We start from the raw sequence: 22823 nt of genomic DNA on the forward strand, positions 1-22823 counted from the left end.
GAATGCTAGAGGGGGTAAGGGCATGGTGACAACATTTCCAACAGCATAGTCAGTCAAGGGGTGTCTGGGGATGCTTGATTTGAGTGTCACTTGCCATCAGTGTTGAACAACAAACCCCAACCTCAAAGGGAAGGAGAGGCAGTCCCTCCCATCTCCCATAGGAAAAAAAGAGAGTCAGGGGCTCGGTCCTCTGCATATACTGAGCAGTTCCTCCCCACCTGCAGGCCATCAGATCCTGAAGGAACAGAGCATCCAAACATTCAGGCATTCTGAAGTGAGCTCAACCTGGTCATCTGATAGGCTTGACTTTACTCTCTCAAAGAAGTCAAAGCAAATAAACTCACTATTGCTTTCCTCTTAGCCTTGAAAAAGTCATATATACGTGGCGTCTGTTTTACATTCCCATGCCAGAGAACTGGGAGTCAGTAGTGGTCTAGTACTGACTAGAGTATGCAGTTAGTACTATTCTAAGTGTGACTCTGGACTTACCACAGCCTAGACGGAACGTCAGTGGCACATCAGGCCACCTGTGCTACCTGGCTGCCCTAGTGCTCCAATTTTGGCCCAAGGCTGCAATAAAGCAACAGTAATTTAATCTCTCATCTCTGAAGTGGGGGGTACATTTCCTCAGTGATGAAGGTATGAATGAATTCCTGAAGGAAGCTCCAGAAATAAGAAAGGAAAAATCATGCTTTCACGGTAATGCTTAGCAACCTAATCTTTATGCAAAATAATTGCTGAACTTTTCTAACAGATAGAGTAAATTGGCTTGTTGAATGTTCCCCCAAAGAGAACAGTTTCTTAGATTAAAAATGGCAATGATCATTCAGTTAGATAAGCTGCTTGGCAAAGGAGTTCATATAAAACTTCAGGTTCAGTCGTACAGCTCTCTTATAATCTGGAATGCACTTTAAGAGTATGTCTTTAATGATGGATATGCAGATGTGCATGTGAGTAGCTCCTACTTGTCCATCCATCCAGAGATTTTAAAAGAAGCTTTCCTTATTAAGTTTTGTATGCACAATTTTTTGTGTGTGTGTGGTGCTGGGAATTGGGAATTGAACCTAAGGGTGTACTACCCATGAGTTTTTTATTTTTTGAGATAGGGTATTGCTAAGGCTGGCCTTGAACTTGTGATCCTCGTGCCTCAGCCTTCTGAGTAGCTGGGATTACAGAGATGCACCACCATGACCAGGTTATATGCATATTCTCTAAATACACACACACATATAAAACTTATGATGATATAAAACTTATAAATATAACTTTATATTGTATATGCAAAATTACACACATTCACATCTCTGTAAATAAGTTTTTAAATTTTCCTGCTCCTTTCAAGTGTTTGTGTTCACCAAACTTGCTTGAGGATGGCCTAGTTCAATATTTTGTCCCCTCTCAAAGGCTCCATGGGATAATGGAGAAGTTACCATACACACCCTGTAGGTTTCAAATACCTACAGAACTTCCCATCCATCACTTCCAATACCATCACACAAGAACTGCAGCTCTGGGGACAGAAGCAACACTGGTTCACTTGTGTGTGGAACGGGGCCTGGCTCTCCTTTGGACTTTAGATGAAATCATAACGACACCTAGTCCTAAAGATGACATTGTTACCAGGATGACCTCCAGATACAAGTTTAAAAAGAGAACCTGTATGAGTAGCAAAGAAAGACAGTGGGCACCTGAGAATTGCTTTTAATGTCAGAATAACTTTTCCCAGCATTCTACATTTTTGATATGGTTCTTATCAGAGTTGTGGGGACTCATATTCTTGTTAAATTAAAATCTAAAACTATTCTCTCAAGAGCCAAGTGTGTCTTCCTGCCTAATGCTTTGGATCCCTTCCTTGGAGCCTAGAGTACACCTTGGTATGCTGATCTCTACAAGTGCTTACAAAGCGGAGGTGCACATGCGTGGGATTTGACAGCACCTCATCAGAGGCCTGGAATGGCCAGTCATGGGCAGCCTGGACCCAGGATACAAGGAAACATGTGTCACCAGGAAACCTCACTTCAAACCTCACTTTTTCTGACTTTGCTAAGGAAACTGCATGGTATCCTCCCTAAGGTCTGCTAATAACCTTCTCGACTGAGAATTTTTCTTGATCCATTTTCCCATGATGAGGGTAGAAAAGTTCCCTCGCTTCCTGATAACTTACCCTTTCCAAAGACTTCAGGAGGTTTTGTCTTTCTTTGAGCTTCTGAATACTGATGACAATTTTATGTCTTGCACCTTTGGTAACATTCTGGAATTAAAAATAAGTTGTATTTTAAAGCACATTTTTAAGAATTGGCTTAGAGACCCTCTGAGGCTACTTAGTAGTTTGCTGTCTTATTAGTTCCAACATGTTCACATGTAGTTGATATGCATCTCTCTCTCTCTCTCCTTGGTACCTCTGTCAGAAACCTCTTCTGACTAAATATTCTAACTCTACCTTTTGCATGTGACCTTTAGAACAGAGAGGTACAGAATAGCCAATTATTCCACCCAGCAGGACACTTCTTCAATAGTCTTAGAAGATAATTTTAAGTCCCACACCCCTTTCCCCAGGCCCTATCATTTCAGCTTTGTTTTTCCTGGAGGTTCCAAGCTCATCAGCTATTTGTTGCTTTCTCAAATCTTTCCTGTTGTTTACAGGAAAACCCCATACAGTCCACATGGCATCTTATAAGCAGGGAAATTTAAAAATTAGTTTGCATGCCTTCTTCTGTTTCCATAAAGAAAATCAGAATAGAAAATAAATCCATAATTCACTCATCACTTCAGGTAGAATTCCCAGAATTGTAGATTTTATCTTCTTAAATCTGTAGTAGTGGTGAACCTAAGAATTCTATCAGACACTTACTGATTATAGCTCCTGCAAATTCCCCAGTTGAAGGTCCCTTTTCCATTGGCTCGCAAATACAGGACCTCCACCCTGGTACAGCTCTTCCACTGAATTTCTTTTAATCAAGGAAAGGATGGGAACCCCAGTGACTTCTACTTTACATAGAAAAATTAAGACTTAAGTGACAAATGAACCCAATTTCTAAGACGAGACATGGGGAGAGTATATTTCTGTTTAGCTTAAACTTTGGGTTGAAGTGAATTAAGTTATTCCGAAAAGTTCGTGTCAGGCTTTGGCTTTGCCTTCTGTGTCAATTATTTCATGTTTTTTCTCAAGTTGAACAACTGATGACTTGGATTATTTTCTCAACTCTGACCCAAACACAAAAATGCTCTTTGAAAGGGTTCTTCTCAATTCCTGGGATCTTGAGGAGTGACCAAGATCCAAAAAGCAGTAGGAGAAATGTTAGGAAGTCAAAATTAGTGCCTTTCATTCTCAGAGAATGTGCAGTGACTTTGGGCTTTGTCTTGCTCTCAATACTGGTATTCAGCCAGGCCTGCAGAGGTTAACCAAGGGTACTGAATAAGCAATGGGAAACCAGAGATCTGCTGGGAGGTATGTATCCAGACCAGCCATGTCCCAAATGGTCAAAATCTCCTCTTCCTGCAGGGGAAATATTAGCTCATTCAGACCATCAGTTCTTTAAAATCTTTGCTCAAAGAAAACTGAAGTCAATTTGAGACATGCAAATAGCATTTTAAACAAGCCAAACAAAGACATTAGTCAGATCTATTGACTGGAACACAGCATGGTAGGAGACATGCTTAGTTTCAGGGGTTCTGTTGACTGGCCTTTGGCATTGGTATTGGGGAAGGATGCTTTAGAAGGAAGGAGGAACTTTGTCCTTTTATGGCATATACAAGGGAAGTGAAATCTGAGACCTGGGGAAATCTCCTTCTCAATCATTTTCCCATGCAACTCAAGGCAGTTTAGAAGAACAAAAATATTTTGAACAATTTACTCCAGTCTCAACTAAGACCAGTTTAAATGTGATTGTGGAAAAGTGCTGGGGCAGGTCTGAAGCACGACCTGGTGTCTCTATTCACTGGTCCAGTTAGAAGTTAACTGATACGTGACCGGACTAGACAGCAGACAATGGACCTACTCAAAAAAGCCCTGGGTGGGCAGAGGGAGGGAGAGAGTCGGGAAAGCCAAAATAGAGGCAACAACTCCTTGGGGCCCTTGTCCAATGTCACTTCTAGGTGGCTTCACTGATTCCTCCCCAGCACCTTGGAACTTCCAGAGTGTACTTGGATTCTATCTTTTCCTAACTTTCTCTCACCCTCATTACCCCCTTGGCTGTCTGCTTATTCTCTGCCTCCTTTTGGACTCCGAGGCAAGAGTGGATGCCGCTGGCCCCCAGCATCCCTAGAACATGGCAAGCTACTGGGTGGATATAGGTCTGGGCCTGCCTGGGGCTTGAGCTTCAAGTGCTGCCTGGGGCACCCTCTTAGGCACATACCTGAGCCTCCAGCTGGCACTCGGTGAGGGCCATCATTTCCTCATAGGTCATCTGGGAGAAAAGCGCAGCATACTTGTGCAGGCGGAGGCTTTTTAACCAGGCTGGAACATCTGTGGTGCAAGATGTGCAGGAGATGGGGAGAGAAATGAGAGGGGACACAAGGAGGGGGACAAAAGATGTGGGAACAGAGACAGGAAGAGGGATGACCAGAGGAACAAAAGAAAAAAAAAATTTGATGTTACTACTTAATTTTGGCAGCAAATTAATGGACTCAGAAATCTTGGGCAAACAATGACATTCCCGCTGGTGGGTTCCTATGTTCTACTTCAGACCATGGATTGTTAACTTGGGGTCCTTAGGCTTCAAGGCATACAGGAATTCCCTGAAGTTATATCCCAGTTTGTAAATATGTGGGTAGTTTGCTGGGCAAAGGGTCATCCATAGCTTCCATAAGGGGTTCTTGACCAAAAAATAAAGATAAGAAACCATGGCCTTAGCAGGACCACTTCACTGTTGATTTGGAAAGAACCAATTTAGAATGTTAAAACAAGATATAGGGAATCTACATCCTATGGATAATTTCTTTGTAGGTTTAATGCAGATCTCCATATGCTATTTCAGCCCCTTCTGCAGAGATAGGAGAACCAGGTGACAGTGGTACCCCACAAGTGGAGTCAGTGGAATCCCTAGCCTTTTCTTTCTTTCTCCTCCCTAGATCTCAGTGGGATAAAGGGCATCCTGGACCTGACACTATCACTTTGGTGGGGATGTGTCTGCTGATCATTCCTCCATGCCTTGTATGTCAATTGAAAATATCACCACTCAAAAGGTCCAAAGATTGGCTAGACCACAGGATAACAGAAATTCCCCAACACACCTGAAATAAGCTCCAAGTTTGGGATTCTAGAGTTAAGAAAATTAAATTGTAGCTGTACTGGAAATCCACAGAATTATGAACTTGCTAAGTATAACCAAAACAAAGCACTTGCCCATTGTCTTTTAAGTCAGTTTTTGAGCTGATAGAATCTTTGAAAAGTTTCCAGAATCATTTCCCTCTCTACCCCCAAATGTGTTGTCATTTTACAGATGACAACATTAAGTCAGGAGGCCTAGATCAAGAACAAGTATGTGGTGAAATGAGGACTAGAACTTAGGTCTCCCAAGTCCCAGTTCTTTCCTACATTTTATCTTCTCTTAAAACAAGGACAAAGAGCCCATCAGTGGTAGAACTGAATAATCACAGACTGCAAGGTACTTTGAAGTGCTGAGGTATTGGGCAAATGTTATTCATGTTTTCCACAAAGTATTACCAATTATTAACCATGTTGATCACAAGATTCTGCATTGTTGGTTGCTAAGTGCCTTATTCTGAAGCACTGACCAACCACACACATTTCAAAACAAGTGGGAACCTTCCAGCTTTTCAATGTTTTGAGTTGATGAAAGATGGCTGGCCAACTCTGAAATCAGCCTCTGCCTCCTAGGTAAACCAAACCAAAGGTTAGGGAATGTGAGTGGCAGATGATCTCCTGACACTCAAAGACATAGAAGATTGGGGTGCCTACTGAGGCTGACTTGCTGTCACGTGAAGGCCTATATGAAGGGGAATTTCTGAATAATTAGAATGGAACATTGGATGGCATTTTAGGAACAGACTCAGTTATCTCAGGCTAGAAATTGCTTCATTCTGTGCTTGGAAGCCCTTCAAATTACTGTGACAAAAGAGTCTCTCTAGGAACATCATTAACCATAAACAGATAAGGCTTCCCCAGGCATGTCAGACTAACCCTTTATATCCTCCTCCACCCAAACTACCATATTGGGTCAAGAGTCCAGGACATACCAGCTCAGGAGTCTGGTACTTTCCTTGTGTGATATCCTGGAGCTATTATCCCGACTTTATTCTCCACCATGCTTTTGTTTCTGTTGAAATGAGCTAATGCTTCTGCAGACTGAGCAGCCTAAGCATAACTACAGTTCCAACTTTCAAGCCAACTACATGTTCCCACTTTGTCACCAGGTTTCATGATAGTTATTCACATCTTTGAGAAGTCTTAAGTCACTGCTCAGAAAATGCAATGACCATTATAGTCACATAGTCAGAGATGTCTGGAAAAACCAGTGCCACACTTGGGCACAATTCATCACAAAGGAGTATGAAACAACCTCATGGACCAAATTTTCACCAAGGGCCCTTATAGCTTAGTCATGCCACATCCACTGATGAGCCAAGCAGAATCCTGAGCTACTGATTCATGTTGCAGACTGAGTGCTGTATAAGCCAAGGTGATAATAGGGTGTCTAAGAGTCAGGAAGCACAAGGAACAGGTCTCAGGTAGGAAAGTCTCAGTTCAATCACTGCTAGTTTGTTTAATACAAAACTCTTTGACAACTAGAATTCCCCTGATAGAGGCATGGAAGGGCCTAACTCACTCATTTAGTCAAAATAGAGGTCATTGGGAGTAGTTTCCTGGAAAACACTTTTATACAACTTCAGAAAAGGTTGAGTTAGACCTTCCTGAAGAGCTATTCTAGATGCATTCCTGGGAAATGTAAGCTCCTCTGACTTTCTGTTCTTTGAGGCAGGCACACACTGATGCTGTTTGTAGAGCATCTTAGTGCCTAGCCCTGTGCTGTGTAGCAAAAGAGCTCTCCTCCTTACAATGGGAACTGAGGAACAAAGAGGAGATCCCAGTTCTTAAGATTTGGATGCTGGATTTTTAAGATGTTGGCTAGGGATGAACTCTAACTAAAACCATAGGTCCTTTCCCAGGACCCAGATGCCAACCACGAGGATGCAATGCTAAAGAACCACCTGATATAAGCTTAAATTTTTCTTTTTTCAATCTTTGAAACTGTGGCTATGGTTGGAAGACAAAGGCAAAAAGGGGAGAAGCAAAGCTGTTTCCTAGAGAAGTTGATACATAGACAAAGGCACATATACCTTCAGGGATCCCACCTGGGGCTGATGCCCAGATGTTGAACTTGATCTGAGTTGCTCCTGTTGGACATACCAGTGGAGTCCCAAACCAGAAAGTCACTCTCTTATGCAAGATGAGAAAGAGAAAAAATGTCTTTACTCTATGATAAAGTGAATTCCTTGCCAAAGGTGGGAATCCTGATATTTGCTCCTTCAACATTTACCAAATCCCTCTTATGGGAGGCAGGCTCTGTGACGACCTGTCCTTCTGATCAAGGAACATTTAATCCAGAAAGCATGACTGTCTCACACACACAAGATTATAATACCTTCAGGACCAGTGCTGAGTATACTCAAAGCTCTAGGGAAGTACAGAACAATGAGCATTGGGTTTGCCTGAGGGAGTAAGGAACAACATCTTGCGACTTGCTATTGGAGTAGCAGCAAGTCCACTGGGCAGACCATATTGAGGTAGGCATCTCAGAAAGCAGGAAGAATAGAAACGAGGCACAGAAAACAAGAGAACATTCAGGGTAGAGCAAATGGTGGTGAATGGAGGAGAATGGCCAGAGGCAGGTGAGGCACATAGTCAGGGATGTCAGATGACTGAGATATGAAATGCTGAAACAAGGAAAGTAGAATAGACTTTGTCATGTGGGTGATGAAAGGCTGTTGAGATCTGAGTGGTGGAAGCACAGTCAGATGAGAAAGATGCTGGAAAGATGCTGGCTGTCAATGGAAAGGCTTCATCAGAGGAATAAAAGAGGGAAGACCGAAAAGAGTTTAAGAAGACCTTGATGATGGACTGGGACGGGTGGCAGAGAAGGAAAGGATGTAAACTGAAGGTACCTGAAGATCAGGGAAGAGAAGGGAGTGAGGGATATGAGGGAGATGAAGATGGCTTCTTTGATTCAGTTTGGTGAGAGAAAACACAAAATCAGCAGATTTGAGGAGAAATGGTGAACTCCATTTTGATCACACGAGTATCAATACCTTTGGGTCATCCAGGAGGAGAATTCAACTGCCCAAGATTTTGGAAGAGAGGTGTGAGCTGGAGAACAACTTGCCTTGCCAGTAGTTCATGGTGGCTGTTTTAGTCACAGAAGTAGGTGAGATTACTCAGGTAAGGATCAGTGAGTGAGGCTAGGAGAGCGCCATGGGGGAGCCTTGGAGTGGCAGGCTTTGGGGGGAAGGTGTAGGAAGAGAAGGCTAGCAGGTAGGAGGTTTCTAGGAGAAAGCACCACCATCCATGTGCAAGATGGCAGCCACCCATCTGCTCTTCATGAAGCTCCTTCTAGATGTTGTGGCAGCCAATATTGGTGTATTTTCTGAGGGCCATTCTTGATAATTGTGCTATACCCATCTTGGAATAGGTTCTATATTTGGCTATTGATCTTTACCAACTGGATCAAATTTTAAATTATGCTGATTTCTATTTTTCTTTTACAGTTTGAGTAAATCAGCCAGAGAGGTATTGTGGTCTGCCCAACAGCTCACACAGAAGATAGCTCCAATGAGAACTTGGTCTGCTTTTCTCCAATGAAAAACAAAACAGTTATAGCTGTATATAACAGCCAAGTCAACAAGCCATGGAACACCCAGTCATAAGCGAGGAGGACTCAGGAGAGAGGAAGGATGAACTTGGGAAGTGACATGAAGAGCAGAAAGTAAAGCACCCCTGGAAGAGGATTTTTCCACAAGAGGGCTCATGCATGATGCTCCTGGTGGAATGGGAGATCAAATCCCATTCATCTCGGAGATCCAGGTGAATATCAAACCTCTCTCTCTCCAATATGACTGCATTCTTGGGTCTCTGAGGGAGGGAAGATGGAAAGCCAACCAAAGGGCAAGAGGATACCAACTTTTCATCCTTGAAGTAAGTGGGGGAATATTTCTTTTAAGAAGAAAGTACAGAAGTTTAGCGACACCATCAAGATTACCAAAGCTTGTCTTTGCTTCTGGCCATAGCATAATGAACAACCCAATTCTATTCCAGCCTCTGAGCAAAAGAACAAAGGAGCCTTGGTCTCTGGTTCCTTTTGAACTGGAATCTCTTCTATGGAGCATGCTCCTTGAGCCTGAGGAGTGTATATGGTGGGCTCCAGGAGGGCTTTTCTGCTTGTGGGGACAAATATGGGTCTTAGAAAGCACACAGATAGCCTACTTTGGAGTAAAGTACTCACTCCTAAGTATTAGGTGCAATAATATGGACTAAATGGCTCCCTGCCATTTCCATTAACCATGACATCCATGATTGCTGTTTCATCATTAAATTGTGGCAGTGATCAGTATCAAAAGTTACCCTCCGTGTGCCTGCTTCATCCTTAAAGCACTCTAGCTGAAGGAGTGGAGGTTACAAGTCCCAACACCTTTAGGACCTGGGGGGAATTCCAGCAATTTGTTTTCCAAAGTCATAAGAAATAAGAACTCTCAGCCTGAGAACAGTGAGGCCCTGAGACCACCAAGACCTGTCCATGCAGGTTGTATGTTGGCCTTTGGGAAAAAAGAAAATGAAGCAAATTTATTAAAGTTAACTGAATTGAAGACAGCACCTAGAAAGCCAATACTCTGACAATAATGACTAGTTTCAATGACAGCCATGATGAAAAGTGTCCCAGCAATGCACCAAACTGTGTCACTCCCATTCCATCACTTGGACCTTTATGACCCTCAGAAACGCTGTATCCACAACCTTTCTTAGAAAGGCTTCCAGCAGGTTCCTTTTTCTTAAAAAAGATCTCACCTTTCAGTTTTTCTAGGCTTGTTCTGAGAGAGGCAGAGAATCAAAGTTCTATGTTTCAAAAACAACACCAAACCCCAAACCAGCTATTTCAGAGTAGACAATACATTTATTTTTGCTATGGAGAGAAAAGTTTACCCAAGTTTCAGCCAAGAGAGACTCCTTAGAAAAGGCAAACAGCATATTTTCAACAGTTAATGGGTCTAAAGACCAGGCGTCTTTCAAGATTACTGGTGCCCAAAGTTTCTTTTTTACCTTTATCATGTCTGTATGCCAATAACATATCAGTTTTAATTATCTCTTTTTTTTTTTTTTTTTGTACCAACACGATGCCACATGTCATAAGTACACACAGTTGATGTTAATTTGCAAAGGTGATGCTGAGGCTCATACTGAGACCATACTGCCAATCTTTACCCCCTCATACAGGCAGCTTCTCACTGCGAAAGAATCAAAATCTGTGGGCTTTTCTATCCAGATGTTTGGAATAAAGTCCCTCAAATGCACTTCCTTACAGATTTGCACAATGCTGAAATTGCAAATAAGGAGAGGAAGACAGAGAGGAACCAGGCTGGGTCAAGGAGGAGCATGGTACCCTGTGGGAACCTCTGAGGGGTTTGCACACCTCCAGTGGAATGTTCTACAAGTTCCCATATTCACCAGGCCCCATGCTGTTCCTCCCTTCTGTCTACTTCTCCTCCCATGGGCCCTTTGCTATAGATGACACCAAGAGCTACCCCAATGTCCCAGGCAGAAAGCTGGGCTGTGTCGTCAATGCCTCCTGCTCCATCACTGCCCACGTTCAGTTAATTACTAAGCCCTCTCAAGTCTATCTCATGGAGATCCCATGACCACACTCCTTTGATTCCAGTTTCACTGCTGCTTACCTTGGATCAACTTAATTTTCTCAAAAATCCTCCTCTTGTCCACTGTTCTCCAATCCAGGATCCCCATCCCCCTCCTCAGTTTCATATACCTGGCTACACTGCTGCAAGAGTCCCACTTCTAATATGTAAACCTAGGCAGGTCATTCTGCCGCAGAAATTCCTTCAACAGTTTTCAGGATAAAAGACAAAATCCTTCAAAAGGCCTAGGGTCGGACTTTCTCCTCTCCAGACCATCTCCCGTGTGCCCTTAACTCTCTTGTTACAGGATCTCTTTGGTTAAGCTTCTCCTCTCCATGCTTATGTGATGCTGCAAAATCCCTCCGCACAGAATGCCTTTCCTTCTCTAAACTGACTAGCTTGTAATTGCAATCTGAGGCTCAGCTCTAGGTCTCTCCTCTGGGAACTTTCCTTGATTTCCCTCCTTTTTGAACTAGAGCCTTACCTGGTGGCTGCCCTAACCCAGGGCAAGTCTCTAACACAACATACTTCCACAGCAGGGCACCTGCACTGTGAGGTGTTTTCTGCTCATCTGAGAGTGAGACCACCCAGGTGGGAATATTTCACTCTTGTGTCCCCAGAGCTAATTAGTTCAAAGTCTCTCCCAGCAGGTGCTCAGAAGAGTCCACTGACTTGAATGAGGACACAAGTGAACCTGTGACTATCCCTTCTCTTTGATCCTATCAGGCACAGTCACATCATTCATCAACAGCCCTGGCATTTTGATAAGTTTTTAGGTGTTGGGTTTATACAGCATATTTGAGGAGCAAATATGCTGCTTCCACCGACTGCTCATCCCTATCCAGGAAACTATGTCTTTTCTCTCAGTTCTCTTCCTCCTCCTCTCCCTCCTCCTCCTCCTCCTTTTCCTCTTCCTTCTTCTCTCTCTCTCTCTCTCTCTCTCTCTCTCTCTCTCTCTCTCCTGAAGCCTCTGTATGAGAGAAGAGCTGAGGGACCACATTCTACTCCTGTGCTGCCTGAGAACAAAGGAGATTATAACTCTCACAGAATAGAGATTCTTTCCCTTGGGATAAGTCAGAGTGAAGTTTTTGAAAAAAAAAAAAAAAACAAGGACAAATTAATTTGGGACCACAAGCAGCATGTTTATAACTAACATGTATAATAACCAGGAGCCTCCCCAGGGAATGGTAAAGATGGAAATTTTCATATTCAAACTCAGTGTTCCTCCTCTCTTCAATTGATTTCAAGTTGAGTGGTCGATCCCATTTTTTCTGGAGCCTCAAATTGTAGCCTGAGTCCCCAACCCTAAGGGACATTTTGTCTGTGCTTGGAGCTGACTTAAACCATCAGGTTAGGTATTTACTGTGGAAAAAAAAAAAAAGACAAAGTGAAATGGGCAGATGATGTCACTTCTCTGGGAGCAGGAGTTGGTCTACCTGGGAGAGAATGTAGTGGCAGAGTGTGTTGATGACAGAACAGAAAGGAGGCTACATGAATGCATGTGAAAAATAAGAAGGGCAGGAAAGGTTTCTTGCCAAGAGGAACATTCCTAAGGGATGACTGCAGTCAAACCTGGTTAGTCTAGAGGGAAAGGAAGGAAAGGATGAATATAGTGTTTCAGCAAGGTATGCACACCTGTTGGCCAGAAAGATGAATTTGCACTAAATCAAGTTCAATTGTGGTGACTTTTTATTCTTTTCCCAAAGTATGGGGTGAGGAGAACATGCATTCCCTGAAGGTCTGGGAAATCTTCCAAATTCTCCTACAGGTTCCTTGTTCATATAAATTGGGCATCTAAAAATTAGAAAAACAGGAATTTGGTGATGGCATCCTAAGGTAGAACATGCTCCTGTGAAAGGGCCTGGGTCACAAGAAACAAGCATGTGGGACCAGGAGGAAGCACTAGATCTTTTTAGAAAGCATTCACTTGATTTCATAATTCATTTCTCAAAAAGCACAAATTAATTTGGAAATTTAAACTCTCAATTGCTCTTAGACATGGAGATCAAATGACAAGCCCTTGGGACAGGTATGTTACAGCGAGCTTCTTGGATATGTTCCTAAGAGCCGATTTGAATGATCTTTGATGTGAATGGGTTCTTAATGGTGGCCATCCCACAGCAGGGCTGGGCAAGGACATTTTTGTTAGATAATACTGGACCTGTGACATTGTGGAATGTTAGAATTCTCAGGTGTGGACTTTTCTGCTCTCTGATTTGTCAGCTGAATTGCAAATGCACTTTCCTACAAACAGAATCCTTCCTCTATAATGTCCCCCCCCACCGCTCCTCCTCCTCTTTCTTCTCCTCCTTCCTCCTCTGTAATGTTCCCCCCGCTCCTCCTCCTTCTTCTTTTGCCATTTAACTTGCTGGTGACTTTATATCCTGAATCCCAATCCAATTCTCTGAGAGAAGGAAAGTTAAATAGGTCGAGAAGGTGTAATTACATGGAAAAAGATGCTTTGTTTCCTCCAATCATCAAAAAGCCTGTTTTCTGATCAATATCCATAGGCCTATAAAGAAAATCTTCAATGTGAGATCCTGTCTGTGTCATTTTCTGATTAAATAAGATCTGAGGAGATAATTCTTACCAATTCTTCAGAAAGAAATCAAATAAGTTTATATATGGGAGATAGTCCTTGAACTTTGGAAAATTTTGGCTTTTATCCTAAAACAGGAATAGGATATTCAGTTTTTCTCTCACTCATGACTCTGCAGAAAAACTATTCATTTCTTACCTCAAATTGCCAACACACAATGAGCATGGTTTTCCCTACTTTGGGGGGATGTACAGTATATGCATTAAGGCCTTAAAAAAAAGAAAGAGGGGCTGAGGAGATAGCTCAGTCGGTAGAGTGCTTGGGTTCGATCCCCAGCACCCCCACCCCCAAAATAAAGAAAATAAAGTATAAGGAAGAAAAAAAAAAATGTCCAAAATCCCCACAGTGGGATCAGCATTCTTCCCTGGAAGGGACAAGTACCTCTGTGAAAGGCCTTGCCACAGAGTCCTCTTGCCATTCAACATACAAGCCAATGCTTCCTCCCACAGAGTTACTGATTAGAACATCAAATACACCATTTTGGAAACAGACCATCTAGACACTGAACTTCACCTGCACAGAAGCTAGCCAAAAGTGGCCTTTCAGATATTTCAATGTGCAGTGATAGACGCCAAGTCAGGCTTACCAAGAGCATAGCTGAGCTCCGCTTGCTGTCTGTCACCTGGGGCTCAGCTGCATGAATACATAACCATGTAGTGTCCAAAATGGGTTTTGCTACCTTTAAAGACCTGTATGAATCACCAGAGGCAAGCTTCAAGACACATCCCACTCCCTAGGGTCATTCAGCACAGGAACCATTATGGGATGGGGGCGCAATGGGGAGGGCACAGGCCTAAGTATCTGAGTGGAAGACCGAAGGCTGGTTTCATTTCCCAAGATAACAGGCTCTGTTTTTCAGCCTGTTTTCCTCTTACAGCAGGTACCTGGACAGGTGTGGGCATGCTTTCTGTGCCAGGCTCCCATGAGGAGAGGGGACTGGGTCCAGAGCACCCTATATCAAGAGTGATCATAGAAGGGGAAGTCAGAAACAGCAACAGCTATGTGTTCATGTTGGCACAGGAGGCTGTATTGGAGTCCCAAAGGTAGCCTGGTGATTGTTTCCCCATCTAATAGTTATCAGTAGGTCTCTGATGAGCATCTTTCCCTAAGGACTTTGAACCCTTGAACAACTGGAGTCCAAGAATAAATGCACGCACACATCCTCTTTGAACTGATGATGGGTAATTGAGAAATTTGTATCTCCTGAAGAAGATCTTGAGAAGAGGGTAGATTCTGCAGGCAATGTAGGAATATTTATTAGGCTGCACAAAAGGCCTTCATCACCTATCTTGCAAATCTATTACCAGGCTTAAAACACTACCAGAGATTCTCAGAGGTGTTTTCCTGTCCCTTAAACAGATGCAGAGAAAAGGGTTTAAAGGTTTCTTTGGATATCAAAGAAAAGGGCGAGAGAAAGGAAAGTACTACTGTAATTCTGCGTTAAGAGAGATTTAGAGAAGAAAAATAAATAAGTAAAAGATCAGTGGTTTGTTTTCTGAATTAGCGACAGGTTCCTGGCCACAGCAGCAAGGCAGAGGCTGGAGCAGCTCAGAGGCTTTACAAACAGATGACCCGACCCCTGCTAGCGCTAGCAGGGACCATTCAGTTGCCTGAGGGTCAGTGCATAGAAAACAATAAGGAGGGTATTGACCTCACTTGCTCTGGTTCCTGGACTTGGGCAGGAAGCACTGGAAGGAGACTTGGAGCCCTTTCCACCAGGGCAAGCCCTGGAGTTCTGGAAGGGGAGGCTCTTAGGCATAAGCCTTGGAGAGGGGCTGGGCTCTTGCTCTCTTGCTGACTAGCTCTCTTTACCCTTGGGACTCCAAATAAAGGGAGGGACTCAGTGGTTCCTCGTGTGGTCACTCACCTTTCATACCACTACCTTCTTCCTGGAATGTGTTACGAGCAGTGGTCTGATCTTCTAAGTGTTCACTCCCACCACTTCCTGAAGAGGCTACACTGCTTTGTGGAGACAGGGGGGCATGATCGGATGGGAGGCACTGGGGTCCTCTAGCTCGTAAGTCCTCATGAGACATCCATCCATGTCCTAGAGGCTGGTTTGGCACATTCATGGGTGGGGTAAGGGACACAGATCGTTTCAAAGGGCTGTGGTGTGCCTGGCCTGAGAGAACTGGAAAAAAAAATAAAATGACATAGGTTATTCCCCCCCCTTTAGCCTGGGACACAGAAGAACCCACAATACCTTTGCACCCTGAGAGATACTGCTGTCTTACAGTCTGCCCATGGCCAGAGCAGGTTGAATGCAGGCCTGGAGGGTCCTTCCCTCTGGGTGTTTAGCTGTGGGGACTGCTAGGTGGACTGGGTTGCTCCGAGGAGGCCAAACCTATGGTGTCCACACACGTGGCCTTAGATTTGTGGGTCTGGGTTTAGTTCTAACTCTACAAATTAGGATTTGGAGCAGTGGGGCTCATACACCAGGCAAGGATGACAGCCTGGCAAAGTGGCCATCTGCCCAAAATGAAGCTAATAGGTGCTGGACAATTTTTTTTTTTTTTTTTGTAAGTACAAAAATCTGACATTACCCATGTTGTTAGGGAGGAATTCCTGAAGGGTGGCAGGCTGGCCACCATTTGGGGATCTTTGCAGGGTGGAACTAGAAGGTGGTGGACTAGTTCTCCCAACTGGGATTCAGGGAACTATCACCTCTGAAGGGTGATGCTGGCTTGGGGAGGGCCTAGCACCAACGAAACCTCAGGCTATGGGACACCAGCAGCTATGGGAGAAAGGGTTGATTCTTGCCCGTGTCTTTGTCGGATCTTGCCAAACTTTACACGGCAAACACACTCAGGTAACAAGGCTTTCATTCAGAAGCCAGTAGGGAGCTCTCTGTGAGCTGGGAATGGTTTTCACCAGCATGTTCAGTCCTTCTGCATGTAGCACCATCTGTGTAGCCCCCAGTTTTAATTTCTTTTCCAGAAAACTAGGAAAAAGCAACAAAACTCACATAACTAGCCAAATTAAGTTGAAGGCATTCAAAGGAGGGATTTAACCAACATCAATGCTGAGGGAGCCGATGTTACCCTTGGTTGGTTTTTCTGGGTGTGTAAAGTGACAACTTTACAAAATAAGTCTATTCATAACATTCTCTCAGCACCAGTGCCTGACAGGTTCAGTTTATTTTGACTGCTGCTGTACTAACATGGAATTGAGCCACATGCATTTTTAAACATTTTTCAGGGAAGCCATTAAATTCCGTCTCAGGCTCCATCCCCTCCAGTGAGGCATTTGCTCTCTCATGTTCAGACGGGTACTTCTTTGCTGGCATTAACCCTTCCGTGTTGTCTGGCAGGTAGACCAGATATCCCAGGGAAGAGAGGTCCCGCTCTTTACTGAGCTGTGTTTCTTGTGGGGCAGTACCCATGTAGAGACCTGAGCAGCAGATTACTGTTCCCACACTTAAAAGATAAAGACCAGAGTCAAAAGGCTGGGTGTCTGGGGCAGCAGCAGGATGAGGGCCTGCTAATGGTCAGCAGGCTGTGTGTCCCGGTCCAGAGAGCAACAGAGCTCAGACCTTGGTAGTCAATGTTTCCATCCAGCCTTCTGTGGCCAGAAGGTTGTGTGTGAAGGGTGACAACAAAAAGGGCTAAAACTGCTTTTATTAACAAAAAGAAAAAAAAAGAGGAGCAAAGGAAGCTGCAGAACTTGTATTTGTAACCCCCAAATTTTCTAATTTGACTAGTTTCTATCCATCAAAGAATAATCATCTCCCTTAAAAATATGCAATGGGGATATTGTTGTTGTTGTTTTTTTAAAAATGACACTAACAGCTTTCATGTTTACTAGACTAGGGAAGCAGCTATTTAAAAAGGCTTCCTGGAAAATACATTGCTACCTGGTTGGAGCAGAATTAGCAAAAGAGAAAGAAAGAAAGGGGGAAAAAAGCAAAAAATAAAAAAGAGGAGAAGGAGAAAAAATAAAAAAGAAGTAGCAGCAAAAATGAAGAGAGAAGCCAATAGGAAGGAAAGCCAGACATCCATAAAATCCATTTCATGCCTGTCTAAGTATTTATATAAAATTGGGCAGACTTGTTTGGGGCTGCCCTGGGTGCTGGACACTCCAGCTTAGACAACTTTGCTTTCTGGTACCTCTGCAACTATTTCAGAATGTCTGGTGGGGGCCTTGAATGGTACAAGCCAGGTGTGTCCCCACATGGGAATGGGGGTCCTTCTGCTTATCTGGGATTAGGGTCACAACAGGCTGTGCCAAGGAGGCACCCACAGTTCAGAGCTGGTGGAAAAGCCTTGGCACCTAGGCTTATTAGAGATCATAACTGAATCAATAACTAAAGGTTAACTACCAGGATGATCCTCATCTTTCTTTGGATGCTAAGAAAAATAAATATGCAGCAATTAAATTCCATTATTGAATGGAGCCAACTTTCTCCTTTTTTCCTAAAATTTTCTAAAAATCAATGCTGCCCTCCACCCCCCAGGTCATCCTTGGGGAAGCTGCCAGTATCCCAGGACTCTACTGGCTACTGAGATTGGAGCTATGTTTACCTAACTTAATGGGCTCATAGGGATTTGCACATAGAGACCTATACAATTTTTTGTTTTCACATTTCCCTGTCCTTAACTGAAGTCACAGAGGATAGGGCATGAAACTGGTCTCTGCCTCTAATTAAAAAAAGCAATTGTACCTGAGATGCCAGGGTCTTTTAATCAATGACTTTCTATTAAAGGCCCCATATCCTCTATACCATAGAGGGAGCCCTTTGATTTCTACAGTTGCCACCAACTTCTGGAATAACTCCCTAAGAGTCAAGCTGTGGGGACAACCAAGCACAATGCCTGGCACCAATCTTCTGATTTATTTGCAGAGAGGGCCAGGGCTTTAGAGCCAGGCTGAACATCACACCTAAGTTAAAGGAGAGTCATGCTGGGCAAATGCCTCACTCTTCCAGAAACAGCTGAGGACTGCAGACTTGTCTTTTGTCAGGCTCAAGTTCAGGCTTGTCTTCCTGTAGAGAGGAGACTGAAACAGGTGACAGGTGACCTGCCAACAGTGCCTCTTTGGGGTGAAGACAAATCTGCTGGTTTGGGCAATGGTGACCACACAGCTGATTTGGGTGTCACCTTTTATTCTGGGGTCATTTGTTTGGTATAAAGCAGCAGAGAGAATCATAAATGGCATGGCAGAGTCTGCAAGGAAATAGGCCACACAGTTGTGGAATGAATGAGGTGGCTAGTGGCTGAGTTTCATTGGTTGTCACATCTCTGTGTATTTTTTTTTTTAAATAAAAAACTCATCTGAAGTGGTGACACATGGGAGATATGGACATTAAGGCAAAATAATAATAATAATAATAAAACTTCCCCACGAGTCAGGAGGAAGAGCAGTAAAAACAGACTTTTGAGAAGCTCATTAGCTTGTGTCACTGTCCTGGAGCGACCATAGCTAGAGGTTCTTGAACGCTCTTGCCTGCTGACTCCCACGCGGCAGCCTTCAGCGAATACCTCCTTCAGACCAAAGCCACCCCCCAAAGTACCTCCAAATGCTGAGGAATTAAGTATTCTTTAAAAAAAGTCTCCATATAGATCAGAAATTGGCAAGTTCAGCAGAATTGAGGTCCTCAATTTATTCTGCACTTGTGACTTTACAAGTGTGGGTCGGGGGCAGCATATTTCAGGATGAATTTGTTATATTAAAAATTGCTCAGGGGAGCAAAATGGTGTCTGCTTTGCCCTTGAACTTAGTATTGTGTATAGTACAGATTCAATGTGCTATACATTGAACTTGCTATATTCAATGTACTATACATTTAAACTTGCTTACAAGTTTAAAACAATCTCCAAAGAAATTTCAGGTCTGTATACAGTGTATATGTAGGTATGTGCACACACATCAATAGGATGCTATAATTTTGGGAACATTCATAAATTTAAGTGACCCAAAAGTAAGTATTGAATAAGTTCAGTTGAAATATTTAAAAGGCAGCTAAAAATAACCTTACTACAGCAGTTGAGCAGTGTGGTGGAAGAACAGAGGGTCTTATAATCTGGCAATAAACTTGGCCGGATCTCTCAGGGCCAGCCAGCTTCTTAGACCTCCTCTAAACCTTATGATTTCTTTTTAGTGTACCAGCATCTCTAATGAGACCCCTTTTTGATGCCTTTTTAGGGAAAAATATGATTTATAGCTCTGGATTCTTTATTTTCTTGAAAGCCTAGAATTCAGGTTTTTTCCTCATTTCCTTTGACTAACTTTGACTTCACCTTGATTTTTAGTTATTGAGATAAGATTCAGACAGAGGTTTTCCAGGCTTTTTAGTACTCCTTGGAGAAAATGAAATAGAATTACTTTTTTTGTCCTCTAATATGAGAAATAATAGGGTTCATGATAAAGGAAGTTTTGGGATACCGGATCAACTATTTCCCTGGTTCATTGTCAGGTTCACTGTCAAGAAGTGATCCACAAAAGCAGTCAGTCTGACTCTTACACCAAAACTTTATTCTAACTAATATTAACAGAGACCTTTCAAAGATACACTGAATGCTTCTCTGATAAATGCAATTTGTGCTTTAAAAATTATTGTTATGAGCATAGATTCTTAACATTTTAGAGATTGAAGTCTCCTGCAAGATAATATAATTCAGTAATTTCTAAAATGAACTGTGAGTCCCTGGGTAGTAGAAAGACCCCAAAATTCCTATGTACACCAAGCATTGTTAGTGGATGAAATACTGTGTTATGAATGAATTTTATATGTACATGGACAATATTGGAATTAATACAAGGTAAACAATATGAACTAAAAAGATCTATGCTGAATGCATGAATATTTTTTGTCTGTTTTGGGGGAGTGGGGATCAACAGATTTGAAGTACAATTGTTGATTTAATAGAGGCCCAATTTTTAGATATTAGTTATCAACTCACCTGGATCCTATGTACTATTGGTCTAGAGCACTCTCACTTGACAGAGATGATTGTTGCTTTGTTCTATCTCTGTTAAGATGCTTCCCTGGGCAACCCCGGTAGACTCAGGAAGTCATGTGTTTGTACCTTTCCCAGTTACACTATCTGCTCCAAGTCAGGCCAACCACTCTATCTCTTTGTTACCACTATGTGTTTCCACCTATTTCTAGGCTTGGTATTCTGTTCTAGATTCAAGTATTCAGACTGCTGGAGCTGTTAGGAATTTGACTTCCTTTTGAAGAAAGGCATCAGATATTCCCACATTCCTAATACTGTGTTCCCAGACCAAGGCTGGATTTTGTGTTCTCATCCTGCCCTCTGAGTCCAGCTTTGTAAGAGGGTTTGCAACTTGAATCTTATTAGCATGTATATTTTTAATTCAGGAACTTGCTTTTCTCACAAAAGAAAAAATATGCTTTCTTAAAATTTCAAATTTCTAGATGCTCACATGATAGAATTCAATCCAATAGCTGGCACGACTAGACTTTGTAAAAATAAGTCATTCTATTATGGGGATTTGAAATGGTAGAATGAGGAGACCAAGAATTTGCATATTATTTTAAAATAGTAACTTAGGATTCCTTTCTATGACTCAGGAGATGTGTGCTATGCCTCCATGGACTCATGACAAAGCAGGGCAGGAAGAACACTTACTTATATGTTGCTAATGGTGTACCTCTAGATTTGCTCCCAAAAGAAATTTAGACGTATCAGTAGAACCTTTGCTGAGAACATCAATTTGAGGACTCGTGGCATATAATTCTTTAAGTTTTGCTGTAGGAGATGGTTTGATATTTGTCAAATTAAAAGAGAAAAGCTCAGCCTACTGCCAGCTCCAAAAAAGTTATTGTTTCAAAGGACTTGGAGTGGGGTGCGTGTCTCTGTCCACTCTTAGGTGTGAGACCTGCTTACTGAACATTATTCAAGTTTCATCCCATAAATTTCTTCTGAGGACACTCACTTCAGAACTTCTGAAAATTACTATTAGAAGCTTTCAATTGAAAGAATGAAGTTCTGTTAACAGTACTTATATGAATAAGTCCAGGCATTTGTTTAAAAAAAAAAAAAAAAAGCCAACATCTTAAGCAATGCTCAGTGGTGAAGTGACATTAGACCCTGGATTCCTCTTCTTTGGGTGGTTTTGTGGTGCCACAACCAGTAATCTGAGACCCTGTGGTGGGAATCTTTGGGGAAGAAAAGATTAATAGTATTGCAAGAATACATTTTGAAAAATACAAAGCCAGAGTATTTGGTCAGTGACATCATGCAAAAAAACAAAAAACAGAAAAACAAAAAAACCAAAACCAAAAAAACGAACAACAAAAAAACCCCACCAGTCACATTTCTGATCACAAACAGATCTGTGTAAGTGGGGGGAGGGGAAGAGAGGAGAGAATTAATTAACTAAGGTTAAAATTTACATGCTCTGCCATCACTGCTTTGGGAAATAGATTAAAAGCAACTCCGGAAGGTTAAAAGCCTCAACTCTGCATGCTTGCTCTCTGCTTCTTGTCCAAAAGTTTGGGAAACCATTGCTTCAAACATCTGGACACCAGAAGATGATTCCCCCAAACAAGCTTCAGCCTGGGGGAAGAAGAGGGAACATGCTACAAAGCAGAGATGTGGTTGGTGGATGGGATGTTCCTGACAGGCCCAAGGAAGAAGCCGCATGCTTTCTGTGAAGAGAAGGTGTCCACTTGCCTATGCAGACCAAACCAAACTGAACTGAACCAAACCAACCAACCAGATACTTTGGAAGAAGAGAAAGCTACAAAGAACGTCACAAGAAGATTGGCAAGTACTTCCGACTAAATCTCTCTTTCCCCGTTTAATCTCCTTTTCACATGAAATTGAAACAAAAGCATCCCAATGAAGGGGGAGCTCCTGGAGAAATCTTTCCAATAGTGTGAGTTCTTGTCACTAATGTCAGCTCTTATTACCTCCAGACGGCTCAGCCTTTGGGCAGAGCAAAGATATATGTTTCTGCCTTCATGTTATCACTTAAACATTTGGGTTTTTAAGAAATAAATTAGAATGTTCCTAGCAGACTTTTATTACTGCATTAATCTTTGGTATATTTCATTTGTCCTCTTTTGTCAGTTTCTATAATGGCAAAACTGGGTGTCATCCAGTAGAAAATCTATTTTAGATAACTGCTATTTGACTTTACAGCATCATTATTTATGAAATAAGCTGGATGAGAAGCCAATAAATACATTTTATAGAAATCAGTAGATTTTCACAATTTTAGTTTCAAATCAAGGGGTCCTAAAAGAAAACTGCTCAAATCCTTTCATTCCATTTTATCAAAAGCAATGACATCAATTATGGAAGTATTTTGATATCACTAAAGCCGATGTTTAAGACAACTCAAGGGACTATGGGATCAACCCAGCCATTTCCAAATCTCCTGAACACTGGGTTAA

The 22823-nt window shown here is 42.5% G+C and overlaps 1 protein-coding gene across 3 annotated transcripts in view; it reads right to left on the bottom strand.

Annotated features, from left to right (window-relative positions):
* SAMD4A (sterile alpha motif domain containing 4A) overlaps positions 1-22823 on the bottom strand; it is a 208364-nt gene that overhangs the window by 37501 nt on the left and 148040 nt on the right. For 2 of the 3 annotated variants that reach the window (XM_079121134.1, XM_079121135.1), the window contains exons 4-6: positions 15327-15590; positions 4356-4465; positions 2165-2251 (exon numbers count right to left, since the gene is read on the bottom strand). In XM_079121134.1, coding sequence (XP_078977260.1) covers positions 2165-2251; positions 4356-4465; positions 15327-15590 — 461 coding nt within the window. The remainder of the gene's footprint in view (positions 1-2164; positions 2252-4355; positions 4466-15326; positions 15591-22823) is intronic. The other variant, XM_079121136.1, reaches the window with a different exon arrangement.

Source organism: Sciurus vulgaris (assembly GCF_902686455.1).
Source record: "Sciurus vulgaris genome assembly, chromosome: 2".
NCBI lineage: Eukaryota > Metazoa > Chordata > Mammalia > Rodentia > Sciuridae > Sciurus > Sciurus vulgaris.